The 25124-nt window shown below is 35.0% G+C and overlaps 1 protein-coding gene across 1 annotated transcript in view; it reads left to right on the forward strand.

Moving 5' to 3' along the window:
• The window catches only part of ADGRL3 (adhesion G protein-coupled receptor L3), a 734126-nt gene that overhangs the window by 543595 nt on the left and 165407 nt on the right, over positions 1-25124 (forward strand). Inside the window, exons 9-11 of the mRNA XM_040238287.1 lie at positions 1309-1412; positions 13926-14111; positions 17070-17108. Of these exons, the coding sequence (XP_040094221.1) occupies positions 1309-1412; positions 13926-14111; positions 17070-17108 (329 nt within the window). The remainder of the gene's footprint in view (positions 1-1308; positions 1413-13925; positions 14112-17069; positions 17109-25124) is intronic.

Here is a 25124-nt window from a genome sequence, read left to right on the forward strand (position 1 = left end):
AATTAATACTTGACACCCTGCATAAAATTTGAATTATTCCATAAAATATGTAAGTAAAACATAGGCAATAGATGTCATTAGACTAGCATTGTTAGGACTCTGTCTCTGGGTTTTATTGATTTGATTACTTCAACGGGTTTGTCTTAACAAAGTTTCAATGTGGACACATACTTCTGAATTCCATGGTATATAAAGTGATGGGAAGATCAGAAGATGTATATTGATTTTTATAAAAGTGCACATTAAATTTTTTTCAGCAAAGTGTTAAAAATTATTCTGAAATCTCCCTTCCCTTTATGAAGGTATACAGTGTTTAGTCCCATTGTTTTCTATGGTATTGGAATCAGAAACATTTTTAATTTCTCTAGAACTGTCCCCTAATTTTGGACCTCAATTCCTTTATCTCTAACAGAGAAAAAATAATAGCACTAACTTCTTCAGATGTTTGTTGTAGAGCTTAGTGAAGTACTTTTTCTTTGAAAGCAGTTAGCAAACTGTAAAGAACTACAGAAATATGTTGTTATATTTCTGTGAAAATGAAGAAAGAGATTTAAAGAAAACCTGAAACCCTCCCTCCCAGGTGACTAAGTTATGCTGTGGTCTTATTTTTACCCTTTCCCTGTCCCCTCTGCTGATCCTGTGTTCAGGCCCACACAGTCTTTTTTCACTTGAATTATTGTGATAGCTTCTTCATAGCCCCTGCATCACTCCCTGAAATTCATCCTCCATCCTGCTGCCACAGTTATCTTTCTAAAACCTAAATCAGCCCATTTGTCTCCTCTGCTTAATGGCCTTCATTGATTTTCCAACACCCGCAGATGACAGACAAGGGCGTTTACAATCTGGCTCTGCCAGCCTTTCCAATTCCATTAAATACAACTCCCCTACCCAGCAGACCTCAATTCAAAACACTTGATTCCCAAAGACAGCATATTTTTCCTTTGCCTGGAATGTCCTTACCCACCTTGCAGAGTGATTCCTTTATGACTCAGCTGCTACCTTACATCTGAAAACTCAAGCAATAAGCCCCGTGGAGGCTTATTCATTTAATTCATGAAATTATTTCATGTACCTGGTGTAGTTGTCCGTAAATGCTTTAAAAATACTGAGTGTTTGTTGTGTTATGATTTTCTAATGATAGTTGCTTTGCTTGTCAGGCACTATAAATGGTACTTTAATAGTCATTACCTCAGTTCAATGATCACAATCTTATCTTTTGCTCATATGTAAAAATATCATGGACATAAAGTCATTATAAGAAAGATTGTTTGAATATTTGAAGCAGACCTATTTTTCTCATTATTTTAGGAGTATCAACTTATCTCTGCCTGGCTCCTGATGGAATCTGGGACCCCCAGGGACCAGACCTTAGCAACTGTTCTTCTCCTTGGGTCAACCATATAACACAGAAGGTAAACCATGTGACTGTCAAGGAAGGCTTTGCCAGTTCTAGATCCTGTTGAATATAACAGCTAAAAACAAAATAGTCAATATTTGTTTCAATTAATGTGGAAAAATTCTCCCATTTTATTTTAACTCAAGATTTAATGACAGTTCTAATATGCTGTGAGCTAAGTCTAGAATTTTGTTGTTCTTAAAGGGCAAATCTGTGTATTTCCCCTAAACTGGCATTATGGCTTATAATAGTTTTATTATTAATACAAATTTTATGGTATTGTGAATTACAGATATAAAAGTCTAAGAGGTATTATAAATCAAACAAGCAAAAGCTTCTAGTATTCATACATATGGATTATCCTGTGGAAATAATAATTACCAAAAGAAAAAAAAATCTACCTTTGGAATCTTAATCCATTTGATAAATGTTCTGTAACCTGTTCATTTATCAATGTTAAAAGTATACACATGTGTGACAGAATCTTGCAGACTCAAATTTGCAGGGCTTATTTGGTTGCAATATGTTGAGCATTTTTATTATTAATGCACTGTGGAGCTTTGAACTGATTTCATTACAAACAGAGACCAGATGTGCATTTATGCCAAAAGGGCTATGGGATGAATCCTTATTATAGCAATTTGTGCAGATTTATGCACTCCTAAAATGGAGAGTCCTTCTATAGCACATTAGCTATGCTGAGGAATTTTTGAAAGAGATTTTTCCTGAGAAATATTACAAGTGATGGCCTCACTAAAAGCCTGTCTGTGCCATTTGCTCTTTTCTCTATTTGTTTTTAACCAGGCTTATCCTCAATAATATACTGTATAATAATCCATAAATATCTACCCAGTAGATCATTTAGCAGATGAGCCATAACTATCTATTTACCCTAAATCATGGAAGACCAGTGGTTGTATTGACTCCAGTTACCCTCTTACATATGCATCTCCATACTTGTTGCTATTCATAATGATGCTTCTCCAATTTCAGTACTGTTCCTGACACAGTTTTTATGTTCTTTGATTTTATTACAGTGTAGCTCAGACCCCAGGGCAAATAACTCTTACTCGATGTGATCAGATTAAAAGATCAGTAGCATATCACCTTACATTAGCAACTTTTAAAAAATATTCCCTACATACTTAGCCTGGGGGTTAACATTAATTCAGTAATAATTCACCTAGAAAGCTGTGTTTTCATGTTAATTCTTGAATATGGTTGGCATATTTCATTGCAGAAAATACTGGTGACTTTAACTGATAATATTGCTTAATTCTTTCCTTTCCTCTGCAGGCCTTCTAATCTTATGACAAAAGACACAGTTCCTTGCAAAGACCAGACAGTTGTTGCCCATTTGATTTAGGGATGGAATGTTTTTATTTTATAATAGATATGTTCCATTCTTTTGGAGGGTTTCTGTATAATTCTTATAGCATCTGTAAAAATATATTAAGATTATACAGTTTAGATAGTTAAAATTTATAATACCTTAGCTAGATTACTTATAAATTTGTAGAACTGTCAAATGTTTCATAGTGGGCTTTTGAGCCCTGGAAATCGACTTATGTGCTTATTGCTAGGTCACCGTTGGAGCTGGTGTTTAACTGGTTCTACCTTTATTGAGATGTCATGCTTAGCAACATCACTAGCTACACGATGAATAGATCATGATGGCCTTTATATCCCATACCCACTTAGCTAGTCTCTCTTCACGTCTCTCTACTCTTTTCCTTGGTGTATTCATTATACCTCCAACTATTTATGCCATTCATTAAACATAATGGTAGTTGAACAGGCTACCACGAAACTCCAACATATTTAAATATTGATGTTGTAAACCTCTGAGAGAGAATCTGCATGCACTTCCCATAGTGATTTGTCTCTGTTTTCTCTCCCTCCTCTCCAAAGCATCTTCCGCAGAATTCATCCTTTTACTCATTTCCTCCCTCAGTACCCAAGTCCCAACAGCAAACAGATGGAACCTGTGCAGAGAACTTGTTTACAGTGGTATTGAGGTAACAAAGGTGAACTGCAAGGGATTAAGAGGAATTCCAATGCTAGGAACCGGATGGAGCTTTTCCCAACCCCAGGCCTATGGTTGACAGATCAAAGGAATGATGGAAAATTGGTAACAGAGTGTCTTTGAGAGGAAAGATGGCCTCTAGACAAGAGACGCTTCCTAGCCTCAGGCAACTTTTCAGAAAAGATCTAGGGGAATAAATATTCTGATCTCACCCACCCCACACCTCTTAACTGGCTTCACCTGCCCAGCCTCCCCACTGCTGCTGCTGCTGCTAAGTCGCTTCAGTCGTGTCCGACTCTGTGCGACCCCATAGACGGCAGCCCACCACGCTCCCCCGTACCTGGGATTCTCCCGGCAAGAACACTGGAGTGGGTTGCCATTTCCTTCTCCAATGCATGAAAGTGAAAAGTGAAAGTGAAGTCGCTTAGTTGTGTCCAACTCTTCGCGACCCCATGGACTGCAGCCTACCAGACTCCTCCGCCCATGGGATTTTCCAGGCAAGAGTACTGGAGTGGGGTGCCATTGCCTTCTCTGAGCCTCTCCACTAGCCAAACCCAAACAAAAGCCAGAGGGAGAGATGTCGTAAATATATCATGTAAGTCCATTTCCTAAGATAGAGAAAAGGACGGAGGAGGATGGAAAGTGGTCTTCCCTGACTTAAGAAATGGAAAGTATCCAGCAGAGTTCAGTTTTTCTTTGCTTCTCTCACCCGTCCTCCCTTTCTCCTCCTCTTCCTCTCTTCACTGTCTGTCTCTTCCCTCCTTCCTTTCTCTTGCTCCATCCTCTTTCCTCTGCTCTGACCTCCCCATTTTTCTTATGTTTTATGCCATGTTGAAAAACTTAAAGTGAAATAGGTATCTGATTTATTCCTCCCCTCCTCCACTCACTGTAGTTCTGAGAATTTTTAAAGTAGAGGAACACTGTTTACCCCCAGTAACAGTATAGATAGGGAAAAAAGAAAGAGGGAGTGATTCTCTCATTTGAACAGTATATCCAGTATCCTCTACCCAAGTTTGTGGGTACCACTGTAAGCTGCAAATATGAATAAATAAATGGATCATGATGCTTACTTTAGTTGGAAAAAAGCAAACATTATCATTTTTCTTAAGAAATGAGTTGTGTTTTTTCCTCCTGCAGTCAGGCAAGGAGGGAAGAACCAAGCACAGAATCTTGATGGTTTTGTGATTCACAAATGAAGTCAGGCCACTTATATATGGGTAAAATGATAGATTAAATTTTGAGTGGTATTATAGAGTAGATTACATTTCACTAGAGAAAATGTAAGCCTTTAAAGTCAGAAGAAATTTGTTAAATGCTGGCCATAATACTTTCATAGTCATGAGATTTAATAAGAAGCCAAATTTGTGTAGAAAGGAAAAGCAAAATACAAAAAGGAAAATTTACCTCAGCAGCAACGGGAAAGTGTAGGAGCAGAGAAGGAAGGAGAAATTGGTAGGTGAGTGGACAAATGGATGGGCAGGTGGATAGAAAGGCAGATACAAAGATAAATAGATGATTGGATAAAAAGATTAGATAGTGAAGCTGAGTACACATGTCTTCAAATTAATGTTTTAAAAACATTTTCCTGTTTATGGAAGCCAACAAATTAGTTTAGAGCTCTGCGTTCTCAGATACATGTGATGAAATATCTGATTTTCTCACATTTCTCAAAGACTGTTCAACTGAAATCATAATCTCTGGCTTTAGTTTGACCTGTAGCTTGGATTCAAGTCTTCGAAAAGGAGTTTATATTTTCTATTTTTGCATATCTGTAAAGAATTCATTGTACTTTATAATCCCTCATATCTTTTTTTTCAGTTGAAAACTATGAAATTATAAATGTGAAGACCCTCCATATTTATAATATTTCCATGTAAAGTGAGATCTGCTTCCTACTTCATTAACTGGTCCAAGTATTATATGCAAAAGAAACACCTGAATTGTTACTAGGAAATAGTCTTTCTGTTTCTAGCAAACTAAAGTATCTTTTCTTTTGTCCGCACACAAGTTACTGACAGATTTTGAGATAATGTAAGGTTCTTCCTGCATTTTCTAAAGAAGGATGTGTAGATCTAGAAATGGTGTTGCTGTTTTATATTATGTGCATGCTAAGTTGCTTCAATCATGTCCAATTCTGTGCAACCCTATGGACTGTAGCCCCACAGGCTCCTGTCCATGGAGAGTCTCCAGGCAAGAATACTGGAGTGTGTTGCCAGCCCTTCTCCAGGGGATCTTCCCGACCCAGGGATCGAACTCACACCTCTTACATCTGCTGCATTTGCGAATTCTTTACCACCAGCAAAACATGGGAAGCCCCAGGTTCAGGTTACAGTACAAAATAAACCAACCGTTTGTTCTGGAACTGTGGTTGAATCTTGTACCCAGATCTTAACTTCACCATTCTTTTAGCACCCATAGATCTACTATGGAATAAAAGTAAATTGCTTATTAATTTTATCAGAGATTTGTGGCATTTCCATATCTTCAAGCTTAATTAGCCTACATTCAATTGTAAGGTAGAGGCATTTTATCGTCTATAAACCCACTTGACTCAGATTCATAGAAAAATAGGTAGATCTTTCAAAGAAATGGTAGCTTTGTACTTAAACACTGTAACTCCTCCATGAAATGCTTTGCCACCTAATTAATGTTTGATGTATAAAATCCCGTGAAATGTCAAAGCTTATTTCAAATAAAATGGTTTTTTCTTGTGTCAAAATTTGAAATGCAAATAGTATCCATCTCTGTCATAATTATTATCCTTAACTACAGCAGCAGGGTTTCCCCTCCCCTATTCAAGCCTTAGGTATAATCCTACCATTTCAATACAGGCATTAATTTACTAATCCTCACAAAACTTATAAGATTTCTCAGTATGCCTGTACCTATTTCTGAGGAATAATTTTAGCAGAATTTATTAAAAGAATTGTTAGAGATAGACATTGTAATGATGTCTTTAAGCTAGAATAAGCGAAATAACTATTTCAGTCTTGCTCTTTGCACAGAAGACTTGAGGCAGATGTAAGATATGTGTATATTTTTGTATGGAAATTAGATAATAATAACTGTGGTGAGTGAAATAAATAGGACAATCAGAAAAAAGAGTAGCTTCAGGATGCTACTGGAAAGAATATGTTTCATGCAGGCCTGATCTGGATAGGCAACCTTTGAACTGAGCTTGAACCTTAAAGTCATAGTAGCTATCAGTCAGTCAGTTCAGTCACTCTGTTGCGACTGACTCTTTGAAACCCCATGGACTGCAGCACTCCAGGCCTCCCTGTCCATCACCAACTCCCAGAGTTTACTCTGACTCACGCCCATTGAGTCAGTGATGCCATCCAATCATTTCATGCTCTGTCCTCCCCTTCTCCTCCCACCTTCAATCTTTGCTAGCATCAAGGTCTTTTCCAAAGAGTGAGTTCTTCACATCAGGTGGCCAAAGGATTGGAGTTTCAGCTTCAAATTTAGTTCTTCCGATGAACATTCAGGACTGATTTCCTTCAGGATGAACTGGTTGGATCTCCTTGCAGTCCAAAGGACTCTCAAGAGTTCCTCTCAAACACCGCAGTTCAAAAGCATCAATTCTTTGGCGTTCAACTTTCCATATAGTTCAATTCCAACAGCCATATATGACTACTGGAAAAGCCATAGCATTGACTAGATGGAACTTGGTTGGCAAAGTAATGTCTCTGCTTTTTAATATGCTGTCTAGGTTGTTCATAACTTTTCTACCTAGGAGCAAGCGTCTTTTAATTTCATGGCTGCAGTCACCATCTGCAGTGATTTTGGAGCCCCCAAAAATAAAGTCTGCCACTGTTTCCACCGTTTCTCCAGCTATTTGCCTTGAAGTGATGGGACCGGGTGCCATGATCTTTATTTTCTGAATGTTGAGCTTTAAGCCAACTTTTTCACTCTCCTCTTTCACTTTCATGAAGATGCTCTTTAGTTCTTCACTTTCTGCCATAAGGGTGGTGTCATCTGCATATCTGAGGTTATTGATATTTCTCCTGGCAATCTTGATTCCAGCTTGTGCTTCATCCAGCCCAGTGTTTCTCATGATGTACTCTGCATACAAGTTAAATAAGCAAGGTGACAATATACAGCCTCAATGTACTCCTTTCCTAATTTGGAACCAGTCTGTTGTTCCACATCCAGTTCTAACTGTTGCTTCCTGAACTGCATACAGATTTCTCAGGAGGCAGGTCAGGTGGTCTGGTATTCCATCTCTTTCATAATTTTCCAGTTTACTGTGATCCACAGTCAAAGGCTTTGGCATCGTCAATAAAGCAGAAATAGATGTTTTCTCAGGAACTCTCTTGCTTTTTTGATGATCCAGCTGATTTGGCAATTTGATCTCTGGTTCTTCTGCCTTTTCTAAGACCAGTTTGAACATCTGGAAGTTCATGGTTCATGTACCGTTGAAGCCTGGCTTGGAGAATTTTGAGCATTACTTTACTAGCGTGTGAGATGAATGCAATTGTGCATTAGTTTGAGCATTCTTTGGCATCGCCTTTCTTAGGGATTAGAATGAAAAGTGACCTTTTCCAGTCTTGTGGCCACTGCTGAGCTTTCCAAATTTGCTGGCATATTGAGTGCAGCACTTCACAGCATCATCTTTTAGGATTTGAAATAGCTCAACTGGGATTCCATCACCTCCATTAGCTTTGTTCGTAGTGATGCTTTCTAAGGCCCTCTTGACTTCACATTCCAGGATGTCTGGCTCTAGGTTAGTGGTCACACTATCATGATTATCTGGGTCATGAAGATCTTTTTTGTACAGTTTTTCTGTGTATTCTTGCCAACTCTTCATATCTCTGCTTCTGTTAGGTACCTACCATTTCTGTCCTTTATTGAGCCCATCTTTGCATTGTTCCCTTGGTATCTCTAATTTTCTTGAAGAAATCTCTAGTCTTTCCCATTCTGTTGTTTTCCTTTATTTCTTTGCACTTATCACTAAGGAAGGCTTTCTTATTTCTCCTTGCTATCCTTTGGAACTCTACATTCAAATGGGCATATCCTTCCTTTTCTCCTTTGCTTTTCACGTCTCTTCTTACAACTATTTGTAAGGCCTCCTCAGACAGCCATTTTGCTTTTTTGCATTTCTTTTTTTTGGGGGGATGATCTTGCTCCCTGTCTCCTGTACAATGTCCCAAATTTCCGTCCATAGTTCATCAAGCACTCTATCAGATCTAGTCCCTTAAATCTATTTCTCCCTTCCATTGTATAATCATTAAGGATTTGATTTAGGTCACATCTGAATGGTCTAGTGGTTTTCCCTACTTTCTTCAACTGAAGTCTGAATTTGGCAAGAAGGAATTCATGCTCTGAACAACAGTCATCTCCTGGTCTTGTTTTTGCTGACTGTATAGAGCTTCTCCATCTTTGGCTGCAAAGAATAGTAGCTATGGGAGAATCCAATTGATGGCACCACTGCCATTAACAAGAAACCTGGAAAGACTCTTGGTGCCTCTCTCTCATTTCACTCACACATCCAATCAGAGTAAGCCTGTCTGTACTTGTAAATCTCTCCCAAATCAGGCCACTTCATTTTCCATGCTGCTCCAACCCTAATCCACCACAGCTTTTTCTACTGTGTTAGCTTCATAGTAGGTCCCCTTTCACTCACTCCTGAACCCTCTAATCCATTCCACTGAGTTCCCTTTCAAATATAAGCCTGAGTAGACCACTCCTATTTAGATTCTTTAATACCTTCACATCGCTCTTAGCACAATTTCCCAAAATCATCATCATGCCTTTCAAGCAGTACTACTGCTCTGCTCCTGCTCATCTCTCCAGCTGCCTGAACCCCAGTAACAAGTACCCTTCATGCAGTACCCTAAGTCTCCCTGCACCTCTTTCCTAAAAGCTTCTCTCTCTGCCTAGAAGCCCCTATCCTCATCCCAACCTAATTTTATCTTTTCTATTTCTCTTCAGATTAAACATTCTTTCTCAGAGAAGTATTTCCTAAATTATTCCCTAACTTCAACACCAGGCTAAACTGCCTTTAGGGCTTCCCTGGTGGTCCAGTGGTTAAGAATTCACCTTGCAATGCAAGAGACACCTGTTCAATCCTGGTCTGAGAAGGTCCCACCTGTGTCAGGGCAGTTGAGCCCATGTGCCACAACTAGTGAGCCTGCACTCTGCATCCTGTGAGCTGCAACTAGTGAGCCCATGCGTCACAACTACTGAAGCCTGAACACCCTAGATCCTGTGCTCCACAAGAGAGGTTACCACAAGGAGAAGCCTGTACATGGCAACCAGAGAAAGTCGGGAAGCAGCAACGAAAACCCAGCACAGTCAAAAATAAATGAAAAAAAAAAAAAAGCTGTCTTTAGATTTGATCCGCTGCACTGGGATTCTGGATTAAATTCAAAAAAAATGAAAATTAAATAATTGTGCAGTTAATTTATTAATAGGTCTTTTATTATGTGAAACCACTATTTACCTTTATCCCCAGACATTAGTATAGTGTTATTCATAGAAATTCAAATTGTGGTTAAATAACAAATGAACATATAGAATGATAGAACAGTTTTTGAAATTATAAATAGAAATATTTTATTCTTTAAAACTGTATCTATATATGTATGACTATATATACATATGTACTTGTGTACATATACACAATTTATTCTATGTTGGTAGCAGATTGAATTCTGAAGGTATATATTTTTTAAATTTATTTTCCACTTTTAGTACCCTGTCTTCCCAAAACATGGTTATTCTAGACTTCACTTACTTATATAGCATCCTCTTGGCTCTCTCCACAGTCCCCATCAGAATTTTATCTTACTGGGTCACCCTCAACTTGTCTGTTAACTTTCAACTTATTTGATATTTTCTATTGCTTTCTTACCTAGTTTCCAGGTCTTTATTACCCCTGTACTATATTCCCATAAAACCTCACAGAAATTATCTTATAATTGCATTTTTGAATTAATACCATCTGCTTTTATGTACCCCACATATCAAGCAGTAGAATGTGAGGTTCCTGAATGTGAGCAAAACTACATATAACATTTGACTTTATTTCTTTAGGAAATAAGTGTCCAAATGATTGTTAAATGAATGAAATAATTTTTTAATTTTTAATATTTAAAATTTTTAAAATATTACTACTACAGTTTCTTCAATTTTAAGAGAAAGAGGGGATCATAATAAATAACTAGTTATATCCATTTTTATTTTACTTTAAATATGGTTTTCACGTTTTTATTTTAAACTTTTTTTATAACTTATCTGTACTTTTCTTTTCTGTTGCAGCTTTCTTGTTAGTGAACTTTGAGTTCCAGACTTCTTTTGTGGAATTAATTTGATTTATTCTTCATAAATAAATACTTCTTGAATGCAAAAACATAATAACTATTTTTAAGATAAATTACTGATGATTTTTGTATTTGATTCGGCATTTACAACAACACACTATCTGTCACTGACACATACATTGGCAACATCATTATCTTTTATGTTGAAAATAGTTATATTTTGACTTATCATCTATATTTTCAGCTTTTTCATTACTGTATTTAAAAAAAATTAAATTTTTATATTAGGGAATTATATAGCCTTCTTTTTTATCTTATCTTGTCCTATCCCAATATTATAATAATTAATGTTGAAAACAAAGTTTGTACAACTATCCAGAACCAAAAAAAATTGAATTGCAATATGAAAATACCTATTATTTTTTTCTGTTTGTTAAGTAATTTTTCTTTTTATAATGTTCCCTGATAGCTGTAATGAAAGCCATTACTTGAATCTTTAGTTTTGAAGATAATGTGCTAAAGCCTATTACTTATTCTAGTAGATCCCAGCCTTTTTCCAAAAGGGCTCATTTAACTGAATCACAAGACTCCAGAGGTGCATATGCCTTGACATTTTCTGATAGAAAAAGTACTATGTGGTAATAAAGACATAAAAGAAAACAATACAATAATAATGATAATAGTAACAATGGTAATAAAACAATTACACAAGAGCACAATGCTTAACAAAGTAAAACAATAGTAATTTCACAAATATGTTCCTTTTTATGAGAATAGCATAGGTGGAACACGATAGCAAATGCAAGACTCTGTGCATGGTGCACTGATTAAAAGAATATTCTTTCGGATATTACAGGAACTCCAGCTATCTGGATACTCATGTGCACAGGGGTTTTGTAACATTGCTAAGCAATTGTATCAGGTGTTCAGACTTAATTGATGGAATGCTGAAGCTGAACACTTTGTGAATACTAACATTTTATCAATTTAATTAATGAATAGTGAATTTTATAAATCATTAAGTGAGTTAATAGATTACCAGTAAATAGCTCTAAATTGTATATAATGATTAAATATATGAATTATAATCACATTTATATCATTTTGTGACTGCTTCAAAGTACTTTCATGATCCATCAGTGGGTCATGAATGCTACTTTGATCTACATTGACTTTGTTACACATTTATCCTTGAACCTTATAATGTATTCCATTTGGTGTTACACCTATCTTAGTTTTTCAGGCCCTAATATTTTACAAATTCAATAAACTTAGTGCAGGTGTTTTTGTCTTTTTTCATTTTAAAGGTTTTTAAAAAGTACCAATTAACCATATAATACTTTAACATATTCTTCTTACAATATATATTCTTATAAAATTTAAGCATTGAGCAAAATGATTCTTCTTTCAATTTCCATCTTTCAATTTTGTCCTATGTGTTTAAACATACACATATTTTTATAAACACACAAAATATCTACATATAATATTTATTTTTCATAGCATGTTTATATGCTACTCAAGTAATATTCATATTTCACAAATACCATGCCTATATATATTAGTATATATTTATAATTTTTATACTTGCATTTATTTTAAGTCAGTATTACATGTTGAAGATTGATGTTAACAGTATTGTTCTCTTTATTACAAAGCTGTTGTATAGTATTCCATAATTTTTATATATATGTCCAGTTTTGCACAGATATAATCCATTTTGTTTTCTATTATAAGCAAGCTGGAATGAATATATTTGAACATTTCCCTTTCGTAACAGTGGGATTATTTTCTTACGGCTGATAGTGATAAGAAAAATCTCTGTCTTATACAGTCTTCATATTTCAGAGTTTAATAGACACTATAATTTACATAGGAAGTATACAAATATACATATCCAGTAGTAATTTATGATTGTCATATGCATTTATACAAATCTTTGCCAACACTTGGTTACTAAGCTATTTTTGCATATTTGAATTAGGATTTTCTATAAACTTAAGAATGTGATTGTTAACAATTTAGGTATTCCAATTGCTCCAATTTATTCATTTATTTCTTTAACATTTAGTCCTGCTACAAATATATTAAGTATCCCTGCATCAATAGTGGTAACCAGTCTGAGTTTTGAAAGCTGTACCCCTTACAGGTTTCTGAATATCAATTAGGAAGATAGCCTTACAAAGAGAAGCCCTTTCTGTTTGTGATCCTAAATTCTATATCAGACTGTTAAAAACAGAAAAAGAGAAGAAAAGAAAATGTTCTAAATAATGACACTTTAGTATAAGTAATAGTAGGGCAGACTAAAATTAGGAAAGATATATGCCAAACCATCAACAATCTCTAGAAAGTGGGAATGTATAGAGTCAAAAGAAGAGACACTCATTATTTTTGCATTGCATACCTATATCTAAATTGCATAAATGTGTTATAATTGTACTTTAGTTTAATTTTTAAAAAGATAAAGGATATTATAACTTGGAAAAGTACACTTATTTACCTTTTTAAAAAAAGTTTTACAGGCCTTCCTTACAAATTAGTATATATTCCTATCTTATTACCCAGAGCTGTCAAATTTGTTCAAGTGATCATAGCATATAAGTTTTATCTCTTTTAACATCTTTGGATTGTTGACAATTTGAACAATTCTTATAGAATATACTTAAAAAATCAGCACGTAGTTTGAGAGAAGGAAAGTGATAGAATCTAAGCAATAGTTTGCTCCCAAGTACATGGGAGGTGAAATCTCTTACTTAGTAAGAAGATGAAGACCATTTTAAATAGAAGAGTTTTTATTTGGAATTACATTTTCACAGAGTTTAGCAGACAGTGAATATTCGTTGTGAACTAAGTGTTAAACTAGACATAATGGAAAATTTGTATTGTTCTCTGAGAACACAGTTGTTTACAACACAAATTCATCAATGTTCAATTTAGAAATGCATAGAGAAAAATCACTGGGCAAACCTTAGACTTATCCCCTCAGATGGGTAAAGTGAGAATCAGTTCCAGAAGTTAGAGTCCTCAAGAGGAGCTTCCTAAAGGCATGACTTTCAAGTTAGTTATTAAAGAAAATAATGGATTAGCAGGAAAACTCAGGGAATGTGTACCAAATAAAGAGGGAGTTTAATAACTTACTTACCTCAATGATTATAACATATGCAAAAACAATTGTCCAGAGAAGCCAATAAAATTACTTAAGATCTCTTTCCTTTTTGTTCTGTTTTCAAAATTGTAGTTGAAATCTGGAGAGACAGCTGCCAACATTGCTAGAGAACTGGCTGAACAGACAAGAAATCATTTGAATGCTGGAGATATCACTTATTCTGTCCGGGCCATGGATCAGTTGGTAGGCCTCCTAGATGTACAACTCCGGAACTTGACTCCAGGTGGAAAAGATAGTGCTGCACGAAGTTTGAACAAGGTAAGGACCTTAGTTACATGCATCTTTAAAGTTGTAGTAAAATCAGTGAGACTGCCCTGATTAATTTCTCTTTTTCCATAAAATCAGATCATTCTAAAAAAAATTGCTAGCTATATTCAATTCACTTCACTGTCTCATTATAATAATGCCCTTATTTGACTTTCAATTTAAGGAACAATAAATGATAATCTCTTTAAATATATTTTGAATTATAATTCATTTTCTGTAGAATCCTGTTCTGGATGCTAAATTCTGACATGGTTAATATAGATAAATGCCACTTCTTTTATTTCTTTTTTCCCCCCCTTTCAAGCCTTTATTAATATGATTAACAGTAAAACAAATCTAATCAATAAAGAGAAATTTAGAAAACAACAGTGAGAAAAGATATAAATAATATATTATCAGTTCATTATATTATAGATTAAAAAATAATTTAACCTAATTCATATCACATTTAAAAGCTCATTGGACAAAGCATTTGTTTTAATTTTCCAGTAACTTATTTTGCATCACTACCATTATAACTTAATAGGTTTTAATGTGTTTCAGCAACTTTGAATTGTAAGTAATAAAAATATTTTTAAATTTTAAGGAATTTTATGTGTTTTAATATATAGCTATAAATCTACAATGTATGTTTATATACATTATATACACATATGTAAACATTTTGTATATAACTTATACAGATATGTGTTGTATTTACTTAAGTGTATAAAATATGTTTTATATATATATATTTATAAGGAGTATCATTTATGTAACAAAATTTCACGTTGTGAAAAGATAATAGAATTGCTGCCATTAGATAACATATATTCTCTTAATGGCATTTTTGTAATAAAGATGATCAGTTATTGAAACTGTATTTTAAGCCCTTAAATATCAGGGATAATCTTAATATCAGGGATACTTCAAACAGCAAGAATTTGGCAGCAACAGACTAATAGCCTGTGGAATTCACTGAATGAATATTCCCCTTTAGAATGAAAAAATAACTTTACAGAGTGGTCTTTGTTATGTTTATTTCTTTTCTGTCTTATTTGACTAAGAGTCTCACGAGATGGAAGACATTTTTTAAATGATGATTGTTTGACATTAAAGAAAAAAATAAGCTAGATATTTTATCTAGCAGTTTTTTCTGCAACTTCATCCTCAAAAAATAGATTCAGTTTTATCAGTTAGATAGAATATATTACTAAGGTTTTTTTTTGGTTATTTTCATGCTAAGTGAAAAGGAGTTATTTTTGTCACTCACATCCATGATAGAATCTCAGCCCAGCCCCTGACAGAACATAATCCACAGCTGTTTGTCTACGTAATCTGGGCATGCTGTGATTTTACCAAGGCTTACTGGATGCTGTTAATGAATATAGCTGCCAGCTATTGTTATTATAATGTACTAGAAGTAGTAATTTCTATTAATGCTACATATCCATAACACTACTTGTTATAGAATATTTTGTATCTTTATTTAAAAATGATGTTGATGTCTGGCAATATCAGGTAAAACTGGCAATTAATGTCACATTCTAACAGGCTACAGCTAATCAGCTTGCCTAGTCTGAATATCAAATAACTACATAATGGGCAAATTTCCATTTGTGAAGCTTTTTAATGCTCTCTTTTGTTTCTTATTTGGCTCTTTTCAGTTGTTTATATAATGTGGTTTGTCATATGTTAATTTGCATGATGGGGTAAAGAGATGGGATGGCAAAGGTTATTCACATGCTTCCTGGCTTGCTACCATTTCCTGTGATTCCCACTGTTCCCTGAAGCAGTTATAACCCAACAGATTTGCAAAGTCATCTCGGTACAAATCGATTGTGCTCCACATTGAAATACGGGAGAGTTTAGAGAACTTTTAAACCAAGATGCTAGTCAGTGATCCAATGACAACACTGGCAATTTACTTGTACTCATTACTCACTTAATTCTTTAGAGGAGTAACTACACTATGCTCATTGAAGAATGTATGAATTAAAGTTGGGAGAGTATTAGCCACACAAAAGGTATCAGAGTAACTGCTTCTTAAAAATGGGTAATTTTCTCCTTCAACAATCAAGGCTACTGACGGAAAAAAAAAAACTAGAAGAGGAGGAAAACTACAATCTAATTTATAAAATTTGCAGTCATTTATTTAAACCGAACAAATATATGTATTAATTATTCATTTTATCACCAGGAAAAAAATATTTGGTACTGAATAGAGTTGCTGTTAATCTTTTTCCCAGAAAAACATCATTCTGTATGTAAACAAATAAACACAGTCTTGTTATTCCACAAAAGTTTCTAAAATATGTAAAATCTTCTGGTCAAAACCATTAGAAGAAATTCTTCAAGAAATAAAAATAGAGATAAATCAGAAGATTAATCACATTCTTTTAATCAGAAGTTACTTATCTCTTGGTATTTGTCTCTTAGGATCAATGAGTCAAATGAATATGCATTTCTATTTTATCAATAAATGGAACTTTTTGTATGTATGAACAAATGGTTTGTGGTACATATTAACTATCTAAATTATCTTTAAACCACAGACAATTTACTATCTTTAAAAAATGGGTTTCAAATTCTTGACATAATTTACTTACTTCACACGTCTTCATCTGTGGCCCACAAGTTAATAACTAACCTCATATGAAATGAATCATGTCAAAAAAATAAAGTATATTGATTTTTACTAATTTCTACTAAATTTATTCTAAGATTTCTTTCCATCATTAACAGCTTTATACCATCCAGTTATCACTTGGGTTCTGGAAAAGTATTGGTTACTATTTTTCAAGCCAATGCTGACATTTTGCTGCTGCTTAGCTATCATTCTCTTCTAGGAAGTAGTGCACAACAAAATAAGGTGTTTGTGTAGATGTGTTCTTTTATTTTTCTTGTTTTCTTCTGTCACTAACTTGTTTTTTCTATTCTGTGTTTAATCTGCTGTCTTAATGGATTCAGCTTCAGAAAAGAGAGCGCTCTTGCAGAGCCTATGTCCAGGTACTTTCTGCGTTTTTATAAATGTGTTAAGTTGTTAAATTATCTCTGTTGGCAATAGCATGTATGGGAATCAGACAGAAAGATGATAATGTATTGAACTTGAAGAATTTCAGGGAGGGCATAGAGGGTGGGAATGGAAAGCTATATGAAAGAGCATGTGCTAAAAAGAAATGTGAGAGTGACAGTGCTCTATCATACAAGAGGATCATAGACTAGCAAAGAGATGCAACTTTGGTGTGAGAATTTTGATCATCATTGAAAGGTGAGTTGGATATAATATATAAATCTCCAATTTCTTCAGAGGGGGCTTTGAAAACATTTCATTCATATATTGATCTGGTTAATATTTGAGTAACAAGTCATCCAGAAATGACAATCAAATAAGACAACAGTTCCAGGATACTTGGAATGTTATACTTCTGTACCAAATTGATCAAGACATGCTGTGATGATTTTATTCTTTCAGTCATTATAAGCACGTGAATCCCAAAGTGAATGTTTCAGTTAACATGTTGTAATCTGTTTCTAAGCAGGATTAAAAAAAAAAAAGTTTCTATGTTTAAGAGTTCTTTTGGAAAGGAATCCCTGAAGCAAGCTTCATGGTTATTTTTAGAAGGAAAAGAAGGGCGTGGATGTCAGAAGATAGGAGAGAGAAGAGAGGAGAGAGGTGAAGGAAAGAACAAAGGAAGGGAGGCAAGGTCAAATGACAAAATAATTTAGTAATGACTTCACTCTGCTTTATTCAAGGTAAATCAATCCATGGGTTGCCAGAGTCAGTGCCTCACCGTCAGTAGCACACTCTTCCTGAGGGATATTGAGCAAGAGTTAGTTTTATGGAGACAACTCAAAACAAAGCAAAGGAAATTGGGGATTTCCTTATAAGGCTAGCAGATCCAGTTTTCTAGGGTAAAGTGAGCTGGGTTAGAGGGTTGTGATTGGCTCCTTGACAGTCATTTCACATAAATGCAGGTTTAGATTTGTGATATGGGCCTGGCTACTGAGGCAGCTTCCATTCTGTGGGTTCCAATATACAAGTTAACTTTATCAGAAGGAAGAAAAATTTGAAACTGTGTAGCTGTAAATTTTATTCCCTATGTGGGTATATCAGCATTTTTAAAGGGGAAGGTCAACTACATTTGTAAAGAAGAATGTCCTCAAGACCCAAGTTACTAGTTCTCAGATTGGTAGTCCAGAAATTAAACTGTATCTGTTTATTCACAATAAGGGCATTGTGTGAGACAGTCATTTAAAGGGGGAAAAAAATCTGCATAACAGAGATTAGGAAGAAAACCTTTTAATTTGTATTTTTTTCTTATAAAATAATGAACCGTTGTATATAAGAAACTGTTCAGGTTTTTCTAATATTTTGGAAAAGAAATTACTTTGGGAGGTTTATGTATATATACTGCTTAGTGTGTGCAATAGATAGAAAAAAATGAAGTACTCTTCAGAATTGAAAGCTGAGGATCATTTTTGAGCAATATTAGGATTGTTTTTGATTGCAATCTATGTTATTCTTTTAATGGGGCCTTGGAAATAATTAGACTTAGCCTTTCAGTATTTAAATCTATGAAATGCATGGTCATTCAAATAAGAATCTCTGATGGAAAATTAATAGCACAGTTTATTCAATGGCTGATTTCCTGTTGTTATAATTGACTGGCTATGAATAAATGTTTCAGCTATTGACCAAACATCTGATAAGACCAAACAGAATATTGGTGAAGTGGAAATGCTCTGCTTGCTAATACATGGCATTATTTCTATTCCTTTTGTATAGATCATTATTCTGTGAAATTCTAGACTGAATAATACCTAAATCTTTAATCTATTTGGCTTTTAAAGACATGTTCTCTATTATTTCTATGTTCAGAGCACACTCTAAGCTACCTATGAAATAAGAATGAAATATACTAAAAAGGTTTTTGCACTAAATTTGAAAAAAAATATTTATTACAAGATACTTAAATTTTCTTTTTCCTTTCCATGGGCACAGCAGTGATTCTTCTAGATATAATTTTGACCATCTAAATACATTTAGCATTTAATTATTTAGAAATACAGTGTCTATTTTATGAATTATCTAGATCCATTCATTACTTCTCGCTTCCCACTTTTTATTTCACACACACACACACACAATAACAGTGAAATCTGGACTGTCAATAGTCAGCTATGATAACTGATCTATAAGAGCAATTAAAAGTCAGTTGCTTTGATTTTTTAAAATAATATATGAATCTCCTAAAACTTATTATGCTTTTATATCAAGAATTTTAATGAAAATAAAAAACTAGGTCCAATATATTTTATTTTTCTTTATTCAGTTGTAGTTTTAGATTACCCTAAAAATTTTGTTGACTATTAAAATATAGGTATTCACATACATCAAATTAAAATATCATTACCATATCCCAGACACAATGCATATCTTCATGTAGAAGAGGGTTTTAAGTTTTATGCCAAAGAAGACAAGTAAGGCTTGTGTTCCATATGCATATTAAGTAATTACCATATATATTATTACCAGGAGGGGCCACAGAGGTGAAGATGAGTGAATTGAAATCTGGAGAGAGCCAATGACTGGAACTAGGTCACATAGCTGACACTGATGACACTAATGCTTCTTTCCTGGTGCATCCAGTGCTTCTTCAACACCATGCTTAAGAATAACAGTGATGTATTATGAAGAATAAATCATTTATTAGGCATTGTGACCCTCACTGTGAAAAGCATTTTGCATAAATTCGTATTTCATATTCTTTTAAGGGACTATTAAAATTTACTGACATTCATGTTTTTCCATTTTAAATGCTTTAAAAGCAGAACATTTTCCTAGTTAAGAAATATGTTTTGATTTTCGCCAGCAGTTTCCTTTGTCTTCCAAATCCCATAGGTGGCATGGACTCCCTGGAGGCTCATAGTCAATCTTGCTTGATGGTAATAGAGTCTGCCTGCCAGTGTAGGAGATGTGGGAGATGGGGATTCAATACCTGGGTCATAAAGATCCCCTGGAGGAGAAAATGGCAACCTACTCCAGTATTCTTTCTTGGAAAATCCCATGGAGAGAGGAGTCTTCCAGGCTACAGTCCATGGGGTTGCTAAGAGCTGGACACAACTGAGTGACTGGACACACATGCATCGTTATTGATGTGAATTGAGTCATTCTTTGGAAACCACTATTACTTGCATAGTTAGGCCAAGAACTGATTTAACAATTAGTAAATAGCTGCAAATTTTTTAAAAAGGACACACACCAAGTTTCTTCTCTTCTTCCCATCCTTCCTTCTATTTTTCATTTTTTTAAAAGGTAGATAGTCTATGTCTTAAGTCTTACAAAGTATTTGAAATAAGCCCTCTTTTTATTAGATTTTACTTATTTTATTTTATTTGGACTTAAAATTTACTTATTTATTTATTTATTTATTTTGTTTCACCTTCATTATCCACTAGAAATCTATATCCTAGGTATCATCACTGTAAAAGCAATCTCAGCTTCAACTGTTTAAAAAAAAAAAAAAAAACCGCACACAGTAGTTAACAAAAACATTCAAGAATTACTAGTTGAGCACATGTGCGCAATAATCTTCTCAGTACTGGGAAAACAGCAGGGCCCACAACAGGTCAAAATGCCTGTTCACTCTCATAGGGTGAAATATCTAGTAGCAGAATATAAACAGTACATATATGGTATGTGAGATGATAATAAATGTTATGGAGAAAAACAGAGCAAGAAATGCATCACTGAGGTGAGGTGACATTTGAGAAAAACTCTGAAGGGGTGAACTGTGAAGATATGTAGGAAAATGCATTCTAGCAAAGAAAACAGAAAGTTTCTGAGGTAGAAATATGCCTGTGTTGTCTAGGAAGCCAGTGCAACTGGAACAAAGTGAAAGAGAAAAGGATGACAGGACATCAGGGCCCAGATCTGATAGACCTTTGTAAGGACACCAGCTTTTATTCATAGACAGATAAGAAACCACTCCAGGTTTCTGAGCAGAGGGAAGACATGGTCTGGTACATTTTAAAACTAGAAAATAGATGATAGCAGGGAAAGTAAGGGCTGAAACAGGGTAACCATTTGGGCAATAACAACTACTTAAAACAGGATATGAGTATGGCATGCTCAAATAATTTTTTTGGTTCAAGATTTTTTTTTCAAAGTGGAACAAATAGGATTTACTGTGTGGATCACAATCAACTGTGGAAAATTCCGAGACAGATGGGACTACCAGACCACCTGACCTGCCTCTTGAGAAGCCTGTATGCAGGTCAGGAAGCAACAGTTAGAACTGGACATGGAACAACAGACTGGTTCCAAATAGGAAAAGGAGTATGTCAAGGCTGTACATTGTCACCCTGCTTATTTAACTTCTATGCAGCGTACATCATGAGAAACGCTGGGCTGGATGAAGCGCAAGCCGGAATCAAGATTGCCGGGAGAAATATCAGTAACCTCAGATATGCAGATGACACCACACTTATGGCAGAAAGTGAAGAAGAACTAAAGAGCCTCTTGATGAAAGTGAAAGAGGATAGTGAAAAAGTTGGCTTAAAGCTCAACATTCAGAAAACGAAGATCATGCATCTGGTCCCATCACTTCATGGCAAATACATAGAGAAACAGTGGAAACAGTGGCTGACTATTTTTCTGGGCTCCAAAATCACTGCAGATGGTGATTACAGCCATGAAATTAAAAGACGCTTACTCTTTGGAAGGATTATGACCAACCTAGACAGCATATTAAAAAGCAGAGATATTACTTTGTCAACAAAGGTCCATCTGGTCAAGGCTATATTTTTTCCAATGGTCATGTATGGATGTGAGAGTTGGACTGTGAAGAAGGCTGAATGCCAAAGAATTGATGCTTTTGAACTGCAGTGTTGGAGAAGACTCTTGAGAGTCCCTTAGACTGCAAGGAGATCCAAACAGTCCATCCTAAAGGAGATCAGTCCTGAGTGTTCATTGGAAGGACTGATGTCGAAGCTGAGACTCCAATACTCTGGCCACCTGATGCGAAGAGCTGACTCATTGGAAAACACCTTGTTGCTGGGAAAGATTAAGGGCAGGAGGAGAAGGGGACGAAAGAGGATGAAATGGTTGGATGGCATCACTGACTCAATGGGTGTGAGTCTGAGTAAACTCTGGGAGTTGGTGATGGACAGGGAGGCCTGTGTGCTGTGGTTCATGGGGTCACAAAGAGTTGGACATGACTGAGCACTTGAACTGAATTGAAGGGCTTGTAAGGTGAAGTGTCTGGAAAAGAGAGGTGTTGGAGTGACCCACAGTGTTTTGCCTGAGCAACTGGAAGAATGAATTTGCCCTTTACTGAAATGGTCTATCTGTGACCAATTTGGGAGGAACATGAAAAGAACTTCACTAAGAAGTATGTTAAGTTTCTTATCAGATATGCAATATTGATGGTAAATTTGCAGTTTAGGTATATGAGCTTAAAATTTAGCTGAACGGTCAGGCTAGAAGTAATCATTTAGTAATGTTTCAAAAACCAGCCAATCCTAAAGGAAATCAATCCTGAATATTCATTAGAAGACTGATGCTGAAACTTAAGCTCCATTACTTCAGCCACTTGAGGCAAAGGGCCAACTCATTAGAAAAGACCCTGATTCTGGGAAAGATTGAAGCCAGGAGGAGAAGGACATGACAGAGAATGGGATTTGATGGCCTCTCTGATTCAATGAACATGAGTTTAAGCAAGCTCCAGGAGATAGTGAAGGACAGGGAAGCCTGGCATGCTGCAGTCCTTGGGAACGCAAAGAGTCGGACATGACTGAGCCACTGGAAAACACCGAAAGCAAAAACAATGTTTCACTTAGAGTGGCATTTTCAGTCAATGTTTCATTTCCTAGATGAGTTTATCAAGGAAATGAGTATAGAGAGGAGAGAATCTAAGTCTGAGACCCGGGACACTGTTGTATGATGACATCCGGGAGAGGAAGAGTAACCAGCAGCAGAGACTAAAGAACACCTTAAGAAGGAGGAGGGCCTGAAGAGTATGACATCCAGGAGTCAACTCAAGTTCTTATCTCACACAAAAGAAAAGGATGTCAGGTGCTGCTGAATCTGCTCAGAAACACAAATACAGCTTTTCAGTGATAAAAGTAATGTCAACATTTGATGAATTTTAAAAGATTCTAAAGCCTGGATACATAAACATTTCTACCTATTGCTTTCTTTTTTTTTTTTTTTTTTGTCTTTAATACAGACTTTCTGTGAACCAAAGTTGCTACTTGCACCTTTGACAAAGTGAAAATTGAATTATGCCATTTTTACTTGTGTGCCTTTGGTGGATGAGACAAGAAAAGATTCTAACCTCCATTTATACTGCTAGGGAAAAATTAATGAGTATTTTCAAGTTCCTTGTTTGGTCATTTAATTGGCTGTGTGACAAAGAGCTCCGTGGTGCATGTCAAACAAGTTTTTGAGTCTTCTAATGATTTGTGCTTTGCTTGACTTGTGATACTATTCTTTGTGGCCTGTCAGGCTGGATATCCTTGTTAAAGTGGCTAGAATAAATTGCCTAGTGGTGTGCATACAATGTAGTATATTAACTACAGCAACGGGGAGTACTTTTAGCAGCTCTTTCAAGAGATTTCGATGTTTGCCCATAAGCATCAAAGCCAACTCAAACTTTCATTTAATATAATTAAAAGGACATCTGAAAGTAGTTTGAATCACGCCAGGTTCTTGAGGTTTGGTAACCCTTTGTTAAAACACTATGAACATAATATATTTCACAGCTTGATAAATCTGTACTTGATTTGTGTAAGAGAGAAAATATAAATCTGCACCCTGCATGTTTCTGGTGCCCTGACCCTATTGCTAAAAGACACTGAGATCAAAGAAAGTGACTTCCATGTACAAGTAGTTTTCTTTAGATAAAGAAGATATAAGAATTCTTTTTTATACATTGTAGTCATTAAATACTGTTGTAAAGAAATTGCTGAATCAAAAGATAGTAAAACCATATGTAATATAAGCAGTGTAAATTATACAGGCTATTATTTAAGATCTTGGACAGGTCAGTTCATAAATCTAATGATGTGAAAACCTCCAAAGGATAGTGACAGATGTTGATGATGGACTCTCTGCTTTGACGTGCAAAGAACATCATTTTGGGAATCTCTCAAAATCCCCGTGAATAGTGTGTCAGATCAGGCAGAGATGACTGCTTTACAAAGTTATTTCCAACTCTTCCATTTTGCACATTTCCTATAAATCAACAAAATGTTCCTGTTTTCATATATATTTATATATAGCTAGAATGTATATATATATGGTTTATATATATGGAATATATATAGAGAGAACATATATATATATATATCCAGGAAGTAATTCTAATAAGGGTGGGAGTGAAAGGCCTTTTATTTCTATATAAAATACTTTCATCTAAAACAAAAGTATTTTCTCACTTTTTTTTCACCAAATTTTATTCTCTCTTTTCTTATAACTTCTTGATTAAAGCCTGGATCATTATTTAATTGTAAAATTGTTCATTTAAAGTCCATTCTAGTGCATCATTGCTTTCTGAACATGAGTTTACCTTCAGAGAAGTTTTAAATACATATAACATAAATATATATTATTTCTATGCAAACATAAGAGAGTACACATCAATTTACCTTACTATGTGTCTTTAAAGCCTTATGATCATATACCTAACGAGAAGGCCAAAAATACACTTAAAATAGCATTAGAGCTTTAAAATCCTACTTTCTGAACCTATCATTAGCATTTCTGGTGCAGGTTAGAAAAGAAATGGAAGCTTTAAGGTGTCATTTGCAGTAAAATAGTTGCCTAATGACTTGGAACCAAACAAATGATTTTTTAATACCACTCCCAACAGAATTATAATTTTTATATTTTCACTTATGTATGAATTTTGTACAGACAGTAGTCACAGAAACTTAACTATGGTAACTTAAACTGGGACTTTATTTTCATAAATAAAAAGGAAATGTAGTTGAAGCAGTTCAAGATTAGTATGAACACTC

Source organism: Oryx dammah, unplaced genomic scaffold (assembly GCF_014754425.2).
Source record: "Oryx dammah isolate SB20612 unplaced genomic scaffold, SCBI_Odam_1.1 HiC_scaffold_3, whole genome shotgun sequence".
NCBI lineage: Eukaryota > Metazoa > Chordata > Mammalia > Artiodactyla > Bovidae > Oryx > Oryx dammah.